General features: G+C 39.2%; 1 protein-coding gene across 2 annotated transcripts; it reads left to right on the top strand.

The window, feature by feature from the left end:
* Window positions 1–3077: 3077 nt before the first annotated feature.
* LOC131317950 (uncharacterized) lies at window positions 3078–19349 on the top strand. 2 transcript variants are annotated; one of them, XM_058347683.1, is made up of 9 exons: window positions 3078–3591; window positions 7123–7226; window positions 7317–7683; window positions 11977–12852; window positions 12966–13023; window positions 13398–13459; window positions 13539–13645; window positions 13754–13841; window positions 18619–19349. In XM_058347683.1, exons 1-9 carry the CDS (start codon window positions 3457–3459, stop codon window positions 18913–18915), a joined length of 2094 nt encoding a protein of 697 aa, XP_058203666.1. In that variant the 5' UTR covers window positions 3078–3456; the 3' UTR covers window positions 18916–19349. The 2 variants fall into 2 exon arrangements, with proteins under 2 accessions (XP_058203666.1, XP_058203657.1); XM_058347674.1 differs by having other exon boundaries at window positions 3079–3591; window positions 11974–12852.
* The last annotated feature ends 27 nt before the right edge of the window (window positions 19350–19376 follow it).

Here is a 19376-nt window from a genome sequence, read left to right as displayed (position 1 = left end):
TTTTTAATTTAGCCTTTTATTTCCACCGTTTAAAGTAAAACAAAGTTGGCTGTCTAAAAGCCGAAAGCCCTTACTTGCATCTACAAATCCGATCAAGCCATATAATTATTCCCTTGGGTACGATCCCGGATTTTCGGTTTATTATGCTTCAATCGACGTGTTAAACCCTACGCTTCGGGTATTATTCCACATTATCATCGGAGTAAGCGAAGCACTCAACATGCCTATCATCTGGCCATTTTCATTACAATCATTATACAACCACAAATATTTACATAAATTCACTCACATTTACATTAGGACCCACACACTACCAAAAGATGTTAGTATATGTGTAAAGTGTGTGTGGTTAAATAATAATTATTTTCATTATGGATTCTAATTAACATATCATGTCACAATTGTACAATAGTTACTACATTGAGTCTAGATTGCACATCATAATGATTTCATGTGGTGGCAGGGTGGTGAAGGTTGTAGTAGAAGTGCGGGTGGTGGTGGTGGAAGGGGGTCATCCTAGTGGTGGTGTTAGCAAGTAGTGCATAGTCATGGTAGTGAAGAGGTGGTTTAATGGTAATGGTAAAATGTGGTGGAGAGGTGGAGATATGAAGGTGGTTCAAGCAGTGGGTGAGGGCGGTGAGAGATGGTGCCAATGCAATGGAGGAGTAGTGGTGGCAGTGGTGAAGTTATAGCGAAGTAGAGGTTGTAAGAGGATGGTGGTGGTGGTGGCGGTGGTAGAGATATTGCGATGGCGAGGTGGTATTGGTGATGAGGGTATCGAGTGGTGGTGTCGTCGTGGTAAAAAGGTGAGTGATTTTAACGATGGAAGGTGGTAAAGATTTGGAGGTGGTTGGGGCAATGATAGTGGTGGTACTCGCAGTACACTGGTGGTGATAATGCTAGTGGAGGTGGAATGGTGAATTTAGTAGTGGTGGTGGTAGTATCAAGGTGACGGTGGTGTGAATAGCGATGGTAGTTTCGGTGGTGGAGTGGTGATGGTGGCACTAAAATGGTGGTTTATAATGGTAGTGGAGGTTGGATGGTGGCTACAATCGTGGATGGCGATAGTGGCATTTCTATTTTATTTTTAGAAACACAAACATAATTATATATATAGAACTTTTAAAGTCTTATAGATTTAGCCAAAAGTACTGGCAGCCGTGACCTCAATTCTCTAAACCTTGGATACAACAACATACCCAAAATTACAAAGCTAACTTTAAAATATCAACCAACACTAGCCTAACTAAGACATGAACTTGATCAAGATGCCGTAGTCCATGCGACGATGGTGGCAATGGAAGGAGTGGTAACATGTACTCATAAATTTAGCTAAAGTTAAGTAAGCAACAAATTACTTAATTTTCCTGAGTTCTTAGTCTATCTAAGTTTTATAAGGCAGTTAAAAATTTTAGCATATAAAATGTAATTATAAAACCTACTTGCCAAGAGACAAGAGACCAAAGGTCCAATGACATTAAGGTTGCATTTTGGGTGCTAGGATAAAGGAGGATAGGAGTTTGAACTCCTCTTTCAAGGCTCTAATCTAACTATTCTAATACTACTGACTGTTAAACTATTTAATTAAATATTACTTAGTACATTTAGTTTTAAGTACTAGAATTGAGTAAACAACCCCTAGGCCTAGGGGTATGTACTTTAAATTAGTTATAATATGAAATTGCTTTAATAATACGAGTCATGCTATGTGCACCGACACATTTGTAGGGAAAGCGTACCGACCGGCCACCGGACGGCCGATCCGAGCCGTCCAAATTTTTTTTTAAAAAAAACCGAGGGGCCCACGTGGGAATCAACGGCATCCGATGTGTACATGGTGCTTGATCTAAACACCATTTTTTCATGTATATGTATATGTCTGGTGGCCGGAGACGGCCCGGCGCAGCCGGTCGGTACGGTTTCCCTACAAATGGTCGGTACGTATATCATTAACGTAATAATACTAAGGTCTCGTTTCGCTAAGGTTATTATTTTTAAGTATTTATTTTCCATTTTACGAAATCGGTCATTCTTTCATAATACATCATCTTTAATTCAAAAAATAAGTACTTATTTAATAAATAAGCACTTATTTAAATTAGCGGAATTGGACCTAAGTTGGTTTTCAATTCAAACAATCTCATGTTACTAAATATTATACTTTTCTTTATAAATTCTTTGATGAATCATGACTAAGTATAAGTATTGGAGTATTTTATAATAAAAGAAAAAGAAACATAACAAACATGTGAGTATTTTATAAGACAACATTGAAGGAAAAAAACATACTAGGAATCATGTGTATTTTCTTGACAAAATTTTAATCACTCTTATTTCGACCCTTTCAAAAATTGGAGCTTCTTTTGTCGTTAATCACGGTGCTTGTGCGCAATGAAAATCACTTTGTTCTGTTAATTTCTAGCAAAAGCCTAATTATAATTTTTCTCTCCAAAAGAATCCTAAAAAAATAAAATAAAGACAACAACAATTATCTTTTCACTATGGATCAAAAGTGACCCCCAAATTATAATCTATATAAGTCCAAAAATAGTCCTATGTTGTATCAAAATCCTCCCACAATACCTTAGATTGTCTCTAATGAGGATCAATTTGAGAGAAAGCCATAGATTGGCTTGAAGACTAAAATGATCTCATCCAACGGTGAGCCATTTTGAGAGCCAAAAAATGGCTTGGCCGTTTATTTGGCCAAATTTGACTATGAAAATGGCTTTAGCACCAAAGATTGTGCGAGTAATCTAATAGATATAATATATGGCCGGTGTATAAGTGTAACCCAAGTGATAGTTGGCCAAATAATGACATTAGCACTATTTTCTTTTGCTAGGCAACATTAGCACTATTATAGCACTTTTGCCAACTTTTAATAAATAACACCGTAGCAAGCCAAAAAATAGCCATAACCACCCGAGCCGGAACGTCATCAGGTGGACCATTTAAAAAGCAAAATAGATATATTAGGGATAAAGTCGGTAAAATCGATACTTTGGGGACTTAATCGACAGAAGATACATCCTTCGGAGACCATTAACATATTTCACCCTCAAATTTACGCACGGTTACATGTACGTAGGGTTCGTAAAATGCCCCTACTGATTTCCATCCCCTGGGAAATCTTTGGGGGATTTTCTCTCTTCTGCAACGAAACCCAACCCTCAATTCCTTCTAGCTTAAGCAATTCATCATTTTCGTACGTATCACCGCCTTCGTTTAGTACCAGATCGCCCTCCAGACCACTTCACTCGTGCTCTTGCATTTGACCATATCCATCCACGCTTCGACGTATCGACCGGCCAGCTAGGGCTTTTTTATCCAGCCGACGTATACTTATCGAGTGGTTGATTGGATTGCGTTCGTTTTGAAGGGTGCAGCAATCATCTGCGGGAAAACCTGTCTAGGGTTTTGTGATCGCTTTGGGTAGTAGCGGTAGTAGCGAATATGGACGGTGCGGATCAAGTTGATGGCCGGACATTCGGGGCTAACTTCACGGTTGACGGCGTGGCGAGGCTGCGAGAGAGGGTGAACGAGAAACTCAAGGAGTTAATGGGGGATTACACTGACGACACTCTCGTGGTATGGTTCTAGGGTTTAATCGTCTGTGCATCAGCATTTGGTTGAAACTTTTGGAAGTTTGATAATTAGTGTAAATGTGATTATAATCGGAGTGGATAGTTAAAGCTTTTCTGGGTTACGCTATTTTCACCCTGAAGTTTGCAAGTCATATGTTACTGCTTTCGCATTTGTCCTGGGAAAATGTATTACCTTGGGTATAATGGGGGTGGATATTTTTTACTCCTAGCGAACATTGAAAGTGTTTATACTGATCAATGCTCCATTGAAGCGGAAACCCGAGGTCAGAGCTTGCTATAAACCTAGAGAGAAGGAGGTTCAGTAGAAGGTAAATGTGTGGGAGATTCTGTGTATCTTAGGTATTTTTCCCCTTCCCACCAAAAAAGAGAGGTAAAGATAAAACAATGTATGGTGATTAAGAAGCTTGGATTTGAGTAGTCAATGATTGAGATTGGGTGCTACAGCATAAGAATTTAGAAAGGAACAAGATTTGATCAGCAAAGGGAGAGTAAATTACCAATTCGCCCTTCACTATTATTGTAGAACATTAATGATCTATTTTTCATAGATTGCATTTTTTTGTCCTTCAAAATTTAGCTTAGCAAATGAGAAGTTGCATCGCCTGGTGACATTGTGTCCCACAAAGAAGGTAGAATCTTCTTTAAAATAGAGCAAAAATGAACTTTGGACTTGTTATGTTTCTTTAACTGCATTACATCTAGTCATGCTTTAGCTTGATTCTGTAGCATTAAACATCAATGTTAAAAGATTCATTGGTTGGTCTTTTCTAGAAGACCGACTTGAGAGTTCATTCTAGCTTAAGGTTGGTTCAAATGTCTTTTGGGTTACTTCAAGAATTTTTAAGGAGTCTGAATTCTGAACCGAGTTGACGTGGTTGTAGTTTTTAAATAATGTGTTTAAGCCTATTTTGTATTGAGGTTTGACTTATCTGATATATGTACATTGTGATTCGAGTGAATGTGTTAAGCCTATTTGGTATGAGCTTCTCTTATAAGTTATAAAATAATTCACTGTAATGTCAGGCATGTTGACTGAGGTTAACAAAGTGAAAAAGAAATGAACGAATATATATGTCATCTCTATAAAATTTTTACATTAATAGGTAACTGTTCATTTTCCCCTTGTATTAAGGAATTATATGCAGCTTGAACATTGTGATTTTGATTCTGTACTTAACCTTGAATTTCTGGAAATTGCAAATATTTGGGGTACACAGGTACACTAGGTGGAATTTTGGTGATTGATCTTCTAGTCTACCAGTGCTCGTAGTTCTTAAGTTTCCACTTCCCACTTATTAAGCTCTATTGAGCTTATATAAATTTTATACATAGCTTTCCGTGTTGGATTTTGTTGTCTTGCAACTTGGTGAAAAATAGTGTCAAGTTCCCACTCAAGCTACATTTAAGCTTACATAAGTTCCATGGAAATTTCTGTGTTGGATTTGCTTGTCGCATGACTTGATGGATGTATAGCGGAATGAAAGAAGGACGATTTGACTAGAAAAATGCCTAATGAGTGGAGAAAGAGTATCTTAGTACACCTACACAAGAACGATGGTGATATTTAAAGTTGCAAAAATTCTAGAGGTATTGAATTGATGAATTATACATAGAAGTTGTGGGAGCATGGCCTAAGAATGATGATAGCGGGGTGGGAGAATCAGCTTGGGTTTTATGCTTGGTAGTCAATCATGGACTGATGTAAGCAATCTAATTGTTAAGGAGATTAGTCAAAAAATATAGAGAGAGAAAGAAAGACCTTCACATGGCTTTTAAAACATGTGCTTAGGTGCCTACAAAGGTTTTATGGTCGGTATTTGAGAGAAAGGATATGGCAAATAGGGATTTTGATGTAGTTAAAGACATGTATGAAGGTGCTGCGACTACTATTAGATCTCCAGTAGAGGAAACAAGTGAATTCCAAATTACAATAGAACTACAGTCAGGGTCCACTTTGAGACCTTAACTCTTTGCTTTAGTTATGGAAGAATTGACTAGACATATTCAGGATATCCCATGTTGTATGTTTTTGTTGGATGGTTTTGGCTTAGTAGATGAAACCGCCAGAGGCGTTAATGCCAAATTATAAATTTAGAGAGAAGCATTAGAGGAAAAAAGATTTAGGATCTGTAGGAGTAAAACCTGTTACTTGGAATGTAGGTCTAGGGGTAGTCAAAGTGCGAGTGTTGACAGAGTGACCTTGCAAAGCCAAGAATTACCAAGAAGTGAGCATTTTAAGTATATTGGCTCAATTTTTAGTAAGGATGGAGAGATTGGGGATGCTACAACATAGAGTATTAGTTGGATGGATCAAGTGGCTGAGTGCTTCGAGAGTATTGTGTGACTGCAAGATATCCACAAAGTTGAGGGGGAAATTCTACTGTTGTAAGGCATGCCATGTTAGACGGCACAGAGTGTTGGGTTACTAAAGAAACAATATGCGAGTATGATAAGTATAGCTGAAATAAGAATGTTGAGATGGATATTTGGTAAGACTTTGCGAGAGAGAATTAGAAAATACCACTAGGAGATAAGATGTGAGAAGACAGATTAATGTGGCTTGAACATGTCTATCGTAGATTGGCTAATGCGGTTAGGAGGAGTGATATGGTTATGGTTTTGGGTAATACTAAGGGAAGGGGTAGACCAAAATTGACATTAGAGATTGTAGTTCAGAAAACCCTAGGTTTTTTGAATATCATGGAATATGATAACTTTGACATAGGATAAAACGGATTTATGTAGCCGATCCCAGTTGATTGAGATTTAAGTATGATCCAACCCTACATTTTTTGTTTTTGAGGCCCATTGGAAGTTAAAATTTTGGAACTTTTGGGAGCTATTTGTTCTTGTTTTAACCTAATATTTGATTTCTTTGTTTACTTTCATAAGCTACAAACGATTCCTATTTAAAATGCACTAAGTTTCGTCTTTAGAGTCGTGTTTCCTTATGGAGTTTCAAAACGAATCAAAATGTTGTTAGATAAGAGAGTAGAGATTTCTGGAGTTTTAGAGTGGAGTGGAGAGTACAGGGGTTTTGCTTAAATTGATTTTTAGGCTTGTTGATGTGTATGGCCTTTTTTCTTGGGCCTTCTTTTGTACATGGCTGGTATCCCCTTCATGCATTTCCTATAAAATCTACATTATGAAAAGGAAAAGGTATAAGAAGAAAAGTTCTTAGGTGCTTGGTTTTATCCATCAACTGTTTTGGATATCAATTATAGTCATCATATCAGTTGTTTTTGTGTATTATTCAGTTGCTCCTTTCTTTCTCTTCAATATATGCAAATTGGTGAGATGCGAGACTTTATCCCTTGCATGCGCACTGGTGGCCTGTAGTTCTTTTAGAGGCCTGTAGTTCTTTTAGAGCAAATGTGATGGTTCTGCACTCTTCACCATGAACTAGCTAGTTTGCTTCTCCATTTGGAAATATATGGGATTCTTTTTATGCCAGATACAATAAGGCAGCTTTTAGCTTTGCAATTTTGCCTTATTTCTCAATATGCGTTTGCAGGAGTATGTGATCGTCTTGCTAAAAAACGGCAGGCGCAAAGAAGAAGCAAGGAATGAGTTGAACGTCTTTTTGGGTGATGATGATAGTGATTCTTTCGTGTCTTGGTAATTGATTTCTGTTTAACTCCTTGAACATGGTGGTTTAATATCTTAGTCTATAGTTATTCTCACTGCTGATACTGCTGTTTTTTACAGGCTGTGGGATCATCTAGGATCAAATCTTCATCTGTATGTGCTGCAGCCTCAGGAGTCCCATCCAGATGAAGCTGCCGAAGCGAAAACCAAAAATGGGGATCAACGCCGAAGAAATGAATCTCGCCACTTGGATTCCGATTCTGAAAGAGGAAAGTCTAGTAAATTATCCAGAAGTCGGCACAATAGGGAGTGGAAAAGTTTAGTAAGGAATGCAGATGAACCTCCCCCTTTTCAAAGCTCCGGTACGGATAGCGTTGGCACACATGAGAGAGCTCAACGCAAAATCAGTCAATCAAAGCGATCTCCTCCTCCACAGCCCTTGAGTCAGAAGAAGAGAAGTCGGCCCGATGAACAACAAGAGACCAAGGTTTGCAATGTTTTCCCCCTCTTAGTTCTCACTTTACCCTTTTTTTTTGGTAAGTCACTTTTATTGAAGGAACACCAAAACTAGAGGCAAGAGGATGTCCTTGAAAACCCCAAAAACTATGACACACCCAAGAAAACTAAACTGTACATCAACTGAACATTCTTTAGTTAGTTCTTGCAGGATACACATTGTTCTGTTCGGTATATCTATTCAGGCATTTTTGCGCTTTGGCCTTCAGGCTATTGTTTAGAAAATGAGCTATTGCAAGGCTTAGGGGAAAAAAGAACTTGTAGGATCACCATGTCATTTACAACCTCAGCTTATAGTGGGTAATTAAATGGCCCATACACAGACTACTGATCATGGATTATTTTTGGTCGTTCAGGTTTTAGACTTATTGATAGTTATATACTTCATTGACGTTTTTAAAAGAAAATTCTGTACCACCCTGTCCACCCCTGTTTGAAAAGGTTCACTTTGAAAACTGTGAATTGGTGTTGTATACATTTACATTCCTACTTCCTATTGCATTAGTGCACTTTAGTCATTTATAGGTGACTACACAAAAGTGAGAAGTTTGTGACTAATATTTGAGACAGATGAAAAAGAACACGTTGACTATCCTTTAGAGACAGGACTGCCTTGTATTTCCATTTTATACTGCTTAAATATCTCATATTGGAATGCAATTGAGTGGAACGTGATAGCGTTAGCGGTAGTTTTGGACAATTGACAGCTAGGTGGATAATTTTTCGATTCCTATATTTTTTATAGGGAATGATGTATTGGACAATTTTGGATCAGTGAGCATGTTAGATACAATGTGCATTGTTTTTTCAGGTACCTTATGGATAACAAACATGCGAAAATAGTCGCTGTGTATAAGATTCTAGTTCTAGTCAAACCAATAGAAGTACTTCGCATAAAGTCTATTTTTTTGGTCAGCAACAAAATACCGTTGTGTTATAGTATAGAGGATGTGGTGTTGGACAACTCTAGGATACATGGTTTGATGCTGTCTACAATAGGAACTATGGTGGGGTTTGCAAGTGGCAGCTTGATGGTTTTCAGAATCATGTGGTATTATGGTCTAAAGGGAAGAATTCAGGTTGATTTGGGCATAATTTGGTTAGGTTTTGGGACAAAGTAAAATTCCAAGCTGTGAGCTCACTGAGCTGTAACTAGGAATAGTTAACCTTAGGTGTTGTTCTCCTTAGCTTTTTGGGCTTTTTGAGTTTTGCCTTTATTCAATCTTTTTTTGGGTTTTTTAGTCTTGTGTCAAAATTTGGTGGATTATTGATTCGTCTAAAAGTATAAAATTATGACTTTTACCCAAATTTTTTTTGGAAATATCCAAGAAAAAGCCCAGGCTTTCTAGGCTTTATCTTGGATATTTTTAAAAATATAGGTAAAAGTATTTTTTTTTTTGCTTTTCCGATTCCTCTCGTCGAGATGAATCAATAAACGACGAAAGTTTGGCGCAAAAACTAACGTTAATTTTTTTAATGAGGACAAAAAGCCCAAAAAGCTAAGGAGAACAACACCTTAGTTTTGTTGCTTCCGTAGTCAAGAAGGAGAAGAGAAGGAAGAGGTGTTTCACTCTCGCAAGGGCTAGACAAATTCAACAATACTAATCAAGTTCTCATAGTATCGTTATATATATAATTTTTGTAGGCTGCTAGAATTTCCCAGTCCTAGTGTGATCATCTCATAATTGGAGGTTGAGACACTTTGGCTAAATATAGTATTCTTGGCATGATAAAGATTTCATAAAAGACCTAATAATGTAATTTGGCCCATAAGCTTGTAGTATGTCTAGCAGCATGGTAAATTAAAACAAACACAAATCAAGAATAAATTTCCATAACTTTACTCCGCGATGCCCTAAACGTGCTCCGTTTAATTTATTCCTCTCTATTTGTCTTCTTTCTATGCTCTTCATAAGAACTTGCATAATCAAATAATCAAATAAAATAAAGAAAGGGAGAAAAGGTACAGACTGAACAGTCTAAATAGAAGTCAAGTACAGACTTGTAATATCTTTCTCTAAATAATTTTGTTGGATGCTAGATTTTTCCTAGTAACTTAGGCCCACTAGAGTATTATAAAACTGATAATGACTTCATAAAACACCCAATAATGTAACTTGACCCACAACGAGATCCATGGTCATCCCCCTCATATCATGACTTGAAGGTCTGTAACATGTCCTGCAGCGTGGTAAATTAAATAAACGCATGTCAAGAATAATAATTCCAAAACTTTGTTGCATGACGAAAACGTGCTCCTTTTAATATTTTCCTCTACATTTTTCTTCTTTTTGCTCTCCAAAAGTACGTGCACAATCAAATGAAAGAAAAAACCCAGAAAAAGTACCGGTTCAGCACCCGAAATACAAGCTATATAAAACATCCATGCGGTACTAAAATGCTTCAATACTTTGCCTCTTCACAAATTTCAACATTGATTTCCATTTTGCCACCAGCCGTTGCAGTAACCTGACCAGTTTTAAAATCTGTTTTCTTATCCTTGACTTCCGCTTACGATTGTTAGTATGTTGTGCAATAGTCTTTTGATTGAGTCCCTCCAGTGTCAGTAGTCTTCTTCAATACTTTGGAAGAGATCTTCTGCTCTTCAGTTCACTTTTCAAAGCCAAGTTCCCGGCTTATCCTTCTCAATGCACTGCCCCTCATGAACCCTCTCCCTTTTTGTCCATCATAATTTACTGCTGAGTGCTGTCTTTAAAGATCCCTTTCCTTGCTTGACTCATTTTTTTGTTATTTGCCCAGATTTTGTCAGTAATAGTATGATCATCACCCATTCCTCCCATCTTGTGTTAATTACCAGTAGCTTACCATAAAAGAGGGAGGGCTGCTCAGTGCTCAACCTTTCTGAAGAATTTGTGAACCTTCTTGAGAGTTGTAACTCATTTATGCCAAAATCAAATGAAAATAGAAACTGAGAGGAATCTTTTTAACTGTGACCCTTCCAATTGCCATCCCCACTCAATGCTCTGATTATCCTTTGCTCCTGTGAATCCGCTGAATTCGCCACCGACAACACTTACCACTGCGACACTGGTCCAAATCCCCTAACCTGTTGCTTGCTAGTTCTGTCAAACCCTAACTGTTGCCCTTTTGAGCCATCCTCTTTGTTTTGTCTCTCCCTGACCTATGTTTTCATGAGTCTTGTTAGTTCTCAAAGTGTGGTCTGTTGAGCATCATTTTAGGACGCATGTTACGCTTTCAGTGATGGTGGGCCTAACTACTTAGATTTATACTGTTCTTTTCAAAGGTTTCCAAGTATGTTAATCATGAAGTACGATACTTGTTTGCATGCGTTTATGTTTGATGAATATTCATGGAAACCCTGTGAAGCACTGACACACCTAGGAGTCACTGTATCCATTTCGGACACACCGAGGAGAAGCCAAACGTGGTGTGTCCATTGAGTTCTAAAATTTCTTATAAGGAGACATGCTGGGGACACCCATGAGACACGGACGGTGGGGACACACATGGGGACATGACGGGGTCGCTTTTGTATATCTTAAAAGCTTTTCCAGAATTTAATTTTTATAACTTCTCAAGAATTAGGCCAAAAGTATAATGTAAAACATATTTGGATGAATCGGCATACAATCGGTGGATAACACATTTGATAGGAGCCCTAACCTAAATATGTAGCGGTGGTAATGTAGGTATGCGTAGCCAAAAATTACACAAAAAAGTTGCCTTGTCCCCCGCCATGTCTGTGTCCCCATTTTTAAGGATTGCCGTGTCTCGTGTTCGCGTCTGTGCCGTGTTCGTGTCTGTATGCATGCTACACAGTTGAATTCAAACCTGTGTTAAATTATAGTTCTAGATGCATAGGCTGCCAAACATAGACTAGTGGCATTATCTGCTACGACGAGAAACAGAATTTTCACATGTCTGTTATTTTGTAGAGCTGTGTTGCTTTTCGTGGGTTGGAGCCATTGGAACACCATTACTATTCTGAAAATCCTGTCTAAAGGAAGGGCATAATATATTTAAAAACATTTGATAGTAGTTGGAGTGTTGGATTCAATGATAACTTAGGATTTCTCTTCTGGTGATCATGGAATATTTTGTTGTGCTTGCTTCACTCCATTTCACTTGTCAACATAGAATAACATTTTCTGTGGTTTTCAAAACTATCTTACTCTGGAGTTTGAGGCAAAGATGCTGCTAATAAGACGACGCCATGTAGTTATTAGAGTGAAAAGAAACTTCCTCATTGTTTTCTTGAGATGCTGTTTAATTGTGCCAGAAGGTAGTAGCTTCTCAAGCAACTGTTGGTGCACCTCGAAGGCTGCTTCAATTTGCAGTTCGGGATGCTGTGGCCACTTCAAGGCCATCCAGTTCAGCATCAGAGCCTGCACTAAAGCGCCTACGTTCTGTGGTTTCTACATCATCTGGAGACCCATCAGTTGAAGGCCATCCTCGTAGAATTCGGTCTGTTGCGAGAGTGCCTAATGCCATCATGGCAACTGCTATTAAAGCTGTTGAAGAGGCTGCCAAGGATGTCGCTAAAAGCAGATCTTCAGGAAATGTGTTTGATAGACTTGGCGGGGGTATGCATGTATCACAGGTCCGTGACGAACTAGCAGAATTTGAAGAAGCTGCAGTAGAAGATGGGGAATATGGAGATTTTAACCAAGTTTTGGAGGGGACCCGTTCAACTTATCTCCAAAGAAGCAAGTATGCTGCAGAATATGTGGGGGATATGACTATGTTGGAAACTGAAACTGGAATGGCTTCTGATTCAGCTTCTGATAACGAAGTATACGATGATGTCAATGTTATGGGCCGTAGGTTTATGGATGTTTCTCAGACTGGCACATCTGGTGGAAATAAAGGCCAGGACTCCTTGATGGTGCAATACAGTGTGGCTGAAAAGAGTGGTGAAAGTACACTGAAACCACGGAAAGATCAGGACCAACCTGCTCCGGTAGCTAGCAATTCTCGCAAGATAGTGAATATATCTGTAAATGTAAATACATGGAAACCACCTCATTATCAAGAGCCAAGAGAGGTCTCAGAACTGGATGGTCGGAAATCTGTACCGGAGAATGAGGCAGGTCTGGGCAAATCTGGTGCTTGGTTGATGAAAGAGAACAACAATATTGTCTCTGCTGGTAATGGAAATGTAAGATGCATATCTGAGTCATGCATAGTTTGTGTGTAATGTGCATAAATCTCTTCTGTTTCTGCTGCTTTATACCTTGTTCTTGATTCCATTTCCCCCCCTTGAATGGATAGGCAAAACCTGCTGCAGATTCTCAGAAAGAGTCTCAGAAGATGCTCCCTACCACCGCTGGTGCGTTATTAAATCTTTGAAGTGCACAAATTAAGCATTTTTGGTCTTACTTTTCTTGTTCTTGTGCCCCAGCTATAAAAGGCATCTTCATAGTTTAAATAAGGTCATGGACTCATGGGGCATAGCCCCCGTACACAGCTGATAAACAAATAAAAAAGCATCACTGGACGTACTCAATCCTCCAGGTGGAGAATGAGGGTCAAAAGCATCCCCAAAAAGAAAACAATGTTTATGCGTCTTCATTCCTTTCTAAGAATTATTCATGGTGAAAGTTTTTGTATCACAATGTGCTTAAAGATATGATAGTTTTGGATAATTTCTCTCTCTGAACGTTGTTTCTAACGTTTATTAAATCTGCTTATGTTTTTATGCAGGTTTATATTCTACTGGTCGGCCAACAGAAGATCCCGACTCCCGAACCATTTTTGTTAACAATGTAAGTTATAGTCCTGAGGCTTGACTTACCTTCTTTTATAGGGTTTTCTTTGTTCCTTACATCAGTTTTGTCTTCACAGGTTCATTTTGCAGCTACTAAGGATAGTCTATCTCGGCATTTTAACAAGTTTGGGGATGTGCTCAAAGTAGTAATTGTGACTGATGCAGCAACAGGACAACCAAAAGGGTGAGCCATTTCATTTGAATTTTCTGAGTTGCTTTATCATGTTGAAAGTATCTACATCCACTTTGAGGTACTACAGTTATTCTTTGCAAAATTATGTTGATTAATCAGGTCAGCGTATGTGGAGTTTATGAGGAAAGAAGCCGCAGAGAATGCTTTGTCTCTGGATGGTACCTCCTTTATGTCGCGTATCCTCAAGGTATGTAGCTGTTGTTTCTATAATTGCATACTAATCGTTAAGGTGGTTTTCTTGTTCACAATTTTCTTGTTTTAGTTCAAAGCTCTTACTTTTTCAGTAAATTGCCGAAACTGTCATAAGTTCTTGTGTGTTCTAATAGTGTTCTTACTCTTTTTTGAGAGTTGTGATGCTTGCTTTTGCATGATACTCTGAAACGGTTTCAGTAGACCGAAATGCCTGAAACTGCCAAAGTTCTGACCTGCCAATTATAGGGTAGCATTGTGGTCGAGGGTAGTTGCACTCATATGGTTACCATTGCTGGAAATTGTTATACAATGCTGTTGGAATTGGGGAAAATCTATTGAAGACAAATTACATGAAATGTGTAACTTATCATGCATGCTAGATTATTTTATTTAGCAAGGGCTCTGTTTCTGTGGGGGGCCAAAAATTACCATTTTTAAACTAGTCAATATATTTTTAAGCATAAGCTACTTTGAAAAGTCAAAAGCAACGTATTAGTGTCCACGCACGCTTACATCGGAAAATATTAGAGACGTTCACAAGAGCTATTAATGGTCAAATACAAAATTCATTAATAAAAGGGGGATCTTTACATCTCTTTCTGCCGAGCAAGCATACACCCGAATAACAAAAAATAGGACTTACAGGAATTATAACAAAGAAAGTGCACGCAACGAGAAACTGCGAAGCCCTTATGTGGATCCTCCCCGATTCGCACAACGGCGATGAAACGGTCGTCATCTGGGAAATCTATGTGGCAACGGCTGCTTAAATTCCTCGGGTCCCATCTTGAGCTGCAGGCCGAGCCTGAAACAGTGAAGCTCCATCCGAGGGGGGCGCGCATCACTGGGGAAGCCGTCCAGGACGGTCTCAGGGGAAACCCAAGCTGGAAGGGTCCAGAGACGACCAACCCACCACCTGAATGGCTGGCCGCGAGAGGTCATATCCTCCCAACTTGGGGGTTGTCTGGGGAAAGTGTCCTGCTGCGTGCCAGTTGGCCGGTAGGGTGATAGCCGAGCCCGTCAAGGAACAAACAGGGATGATACATGTCCTCTCTCCTTGTGACCTTGTTTGAGAGGCCCAGCTCACCCCTTGACCTTGTTTAACAGACCCAGACTTTTAATATCCCAAAACTCCCCATACCAAGCAGAGATGGACTTCTGAGTTGTAGATCGTCTTCATCCGTGAAGTCCGCCCTTTGATACCACAGGCGAACTGTATGTCTATTTTTATTTTTTAGTAAAGAGATAAGGACCTGGGTGTATCCATTTGGAGGCATGGCAAGCGAGGAGGAAGGAAATTCTAACATCTGTACAAAAAGCAAAGACTTGATGGGACGGAAGTTAATGTGAATCAGAATGACTGCTTCTCATCGCAGCACGTGAAAAGCCTGCGCAAGGATGATGGAATACTGAGAGCAGAGTGCCAGGAGACAGGACAACTCGGAACCCATTAATGAATAGTTGGGAGAAGGGGGATTTAACCCCGAGTAAACTCCCCGAGGAGACACCCGGGTAAGGAGCCAAGCAGTTGGACAAGAGCGTTATCTGAACCTTTGATATCCTCTTCAGAATCGCCAAGATAGAGCAAGAACTGAGTGAGAAGTGGGGGCATGACAATTACCATCCACGTGTCCCCATATAGGGAACTCGGCAGAAAAGCATGGAAGGCGGGAAAAGCCTTCTATAAATAGAGGAAGAAACCCAAGAAGCAGGGGGCAGTAGGAAAAAATGAATACGAAAAAGAGGAACACTACTGTTTTATGATAAGTTTGAGTTTTTAGCATCATATTCGGGATTCTAACTTGATCGTCGGAGGGCATTGCTGGTCAACCAACTTGACCGGAGTGTCTCTAACGAGTTCATTACTGTGCAGTTCTATCCAAGATCAAAGCTGACCGTCATCGATCCGAGTGGAAGAGAGTTGATGTCACAAACAAAAAGTGGAAACTCGATAAAAAGGGGTTCCACAGTTTCCAAGTCAAGTAGACTGGAAAATGGTCCATGCTCTTTAGTTCTTGAACATTCTTTTTTGATAAGTAAATAAATATGTTAGAAAGAAGGCATTAAGGGAATGCGGCAGACAAAAAGAGGCCCCACGACAAAAAGGCCCTATACACTTCCATGCAAAAGGAAAGCTCAAACCAATCTAAGAATTGGTTAAGAGAAGGATTACAATCTCTCTTGTCCCAACTATACAAGTTATTCACAAATTTTTTTTTGATACTTAACAACGATTTTGACTTTGGTATTTGGTGGCCATTGTCGAGAAATGTGATGGAAGTCCTAATTGCTTGGAAAGGTGCTAAAGTGCGAAAGAAGTAGAAGCGAGTTTGGACTTTGATCCCTCTTTGTTTGATTGGATCATATGGCAATGAATAAATGAATAAGGGGATGATCAACCGTCTCCATGCCACCGGGCAATGAATAAGGAGATGATCAACCGTCTCCGCATCCTTTTTGCACATACAACTCCAATTGACAATGATTCTCCGCCTCCGAATCAAATTATCAGTAGTGAGAATTTTTCCTTGAAACGCACACCAAACAAAAAAGCTCACCTTAACGACGCCATTGTCTTCCAAATTGCTTGCCAAGGAAGAATTACCCCTCCCGCATAGAGAACGATAGTAGGATTTCACATGAAACACACCATCTTTTGATAAATTCCCCGCATCTCATCTTCCCCTTCTCCTAGAGGCTTTGGTGGCTTTACTTTCTGGAGTGTATAATCTTGAGCATTCTTGTAGTCCTTTGTTTTTTGTGGTAATCCAAAACTTTATTAAAAAACAGAAAATGCCAAGAACTAGAAAGGCATACCTTCTGGCTCACAACAGAAAACTACAAAAAAAAAAAAATTGAGTGCAGGTTGTCACAGTTAGAGGTATTTACCAACATTCATGCCACATAAAGGCGTTTCATCTCCGATACTGTGCTTAACAAAGGGCCTGGCCATCAGTCTGAGATTAAGGAGCTTCCAAGTCCATAAGCAGTTAGATGGATTTTTCAAGTTCCAAAAGCAGTCGTCTTTAAATAGGTACTTTTAGTACCATTGAACAAAATGGGATGCCTAGAGCAAATGAACCAAGGTTGCCTGAGAAAAATGCATATTTCCAATTTTTTATCCGTCTTAGGCAAAGGCCACCTTTTTTTGGTAAAAAGATAGCTCCTCAGCCAACTTTGCTAGAATGAGAGTAGAATTCTGTGCAAGTCAATTGGAAATTTAGAGTTTCTCAATGGCAAAATTCAATGTTCTAAAAGTCATTAGGCGCTAGTCGGGCGGTCGGCCACCTTCGAGCGATTAATCGGTGCATATTAATTAGTAATCAACAATTAATCGTTAATCTATCGGATAGGCCCCGCCAGTGATTGATCGTCGATTAATCACTGATTAATTCCTTGTTTTAGAACACTGGCAAAATTACAGGGGTAGGAAGTATAAAGCGGCCGCCGGCCAGTAGACTTGTATGATGAACAATACTGCTAGAGTCGTATTGTAAGAACTTATTTTCTCTTCCATTAATTATGGTAACAAACTGTCATAAGGCCATTACTGTTTCTAGAGGTACACACTGGAAAAGTGGTATTTTCTGTTTGAAGGCTTTTGCTTGACTCAAGAATGAATAAGTGAAAAAAGCAGAGAAACACAAAATCGTGCCATTAGTTTGTTTGATAACTATGGAGCACGGGTACCGGTACGCGGTACAGGTACGGTACGGGTACGGGTACGGGAAACGGCAAAACCCCAAAAAAGTAGAGTACGGGCACGGGTACAGCGGGGGTACGGCGAATAGATATATAATTTTTTTCTATTTTTTATTGCTTTAAATGAAATATAAACCCATTTTACCAACAAAAAGTAACATAGATAAAAGTTCGAAGTTCATACATCAAGTTCAACGTGCCTAGATCAAAGCTAGACGAGTTCCTTGTTCCTTACATACCAACAGTACTTACAAACATTGACCAAGTGTAAACGTGTATGTGTATATAAAAAAGAGAGAACTTACGTCTTCTGTTCCGATTTGGAGCCCTAGACCGCTGCCTCTCTCAGTGACTCAGTAAACGTGTATGTGTATATAAAAGACAAAAAAATTACACAATAAGCCCATATTTTATAATTATTTACAAAAAAATCCCTGAAATTTTGAAAAAAAAATCATTTTGGGCTAAAACGTACCCATGCCGTACCCATCCCGTACCCTTGCCGTACCCAAAATTATCAAAAGTACCCGATCAAATTTTGCCGTACCCGGTACGTTTTTGCCGTACCGGTGCCGTACCCGTACCCGGTACTGGTACGGCGACATTTCTGAAGTACCCGTGCTTCATAGTTTGATAATGTACATGTCCTTTGTTTGATGAAGTAAATGTCCACTAGTTGAGAGAAAGTATACGACATGTATTTTTTAGTAGATGTAGATTTATATGCTTAGCTTAGATTTGCAGACATAATCTGCTGAATGAATTTCAGCTGCTGGATACATCTACCCCTATGCCTCGAGTATCTGACACGGGCTTTTGAGTATATTATTTTTTGCTTGTTTGGCCTAACTGTTAAGGTCACTCTTTTTTTGGCATACTTTCATCTTTTCTGAATTTGTTTTCAGTTTTGTTCTAGGTTGTATCATTATCCCATTTGTCTCGACAAGAGGAACCATAATTTGTGACTTATTTTTGTCTTTTCTGAATGTTAATACAAAATTTGGTCCATACTTTTGAATTTTTGTTTTGTTTTCTCCACATTGAAAGATCTGATAGTATTTCAATTGCAGGTTATTAGGAAAAGCTCCGCCCATCAAGAAGCTGCCCCTGTGATGACATGGCCGCGAGTTATGCGCGGATCTATGTTTGCTCCCCCAAGATTTGGGAGAGCTGCTTTTCCAAGAGGGGTTCCTAGCATATATAGAGGTCGGCCCCCAATCAAACCTGGTGCTAGGAGTTTGCAGTGGAAGAGGGATGAGAGTGGTGCCACCGCCTCCATTAGCAGTAGCGTTCCCTCTCCTACCGCCAGAAGTCTCACCTATGTCCGGCCAGAGCCTAAAGCAAATGGAAGTTCTGCCGCTTCCTAATTCACTAAATTATCCTTTTTTGCCATTCTCCCAACTACAACTGCACAAATTGCAAGTCATTCAAAGAGAGCTGAAATTGAACGGATCATCAATTGTCTTTGGGCTATTGTTCTTCTTTGCATTGCTGGTGGGGATGTTATCTATAGGGGTATGAGAGCTCAAAAGAAGGCTTAAGGGTTTCTCACTCTTTCAGTTCTTTTCTTCTTTCTTTCTTTCTTTTCTTTTGGTTTGTTTTTCTTTGGTCTTTTTTAGAGCAATTGGAAAGGGGACGCTGTCAGTTATTTGGATCAAGTGGTTTCAGTTATTTTCTGCTGTCTGAAAGATGTGAATAGGGGATGGACAAATTATTTATGTTTCATGTATCTTTTAAATAATTAAAAAAATGCAAAAAAGCATAAAATGAGAGAGAAATCAAATTAGTTTTGGTAGATGTATTTCGCCGGGTATCTTTTAACATGTTT

The sequence above is a fragment of the Rhododendron vialii genome, chromosome 1a (assembly GCF_030253575.1).
Source record: "Rhododendron vialii isolate Sample 1 chromosome 1a, ASM3025357v1".
Classification (NCBI taxonomy): Eukaryota; Viridiplantae; Streptophyta; class Magnoliopsida; order Ericales; family Ericaceae; genus Rhododendron; species Rhododendron vialii.
This window is presented reverse-complemented; position numbering and strand designations above follow the sequence as displayed.

Excerpts from the sequence above, each read along its gene's own strand:
- LOC131317950 (XM_058347674.1), top strand. The coding sequence starts at position 3,457 with ATGGACGGTGCGGATCAAGTTGATGGCCGGACATTCGGGGCTAACTTC. Across the intron at positions 3,592-7,122 it reads ACACTGACGACACTCTCGTG|GAGTATGTGATCGTCTTGCT; the intron begins GTATGGTTCTAG and ends ATGCGTTTGCAG. Across the intron at positions 12,853-12,965 it reads TCTCTGCTGGTAATGGAAAT|GCAAAACCTGCTGCAGATTC; the intron begins GTAAGATGCATA and ends TTGAATGGATAG.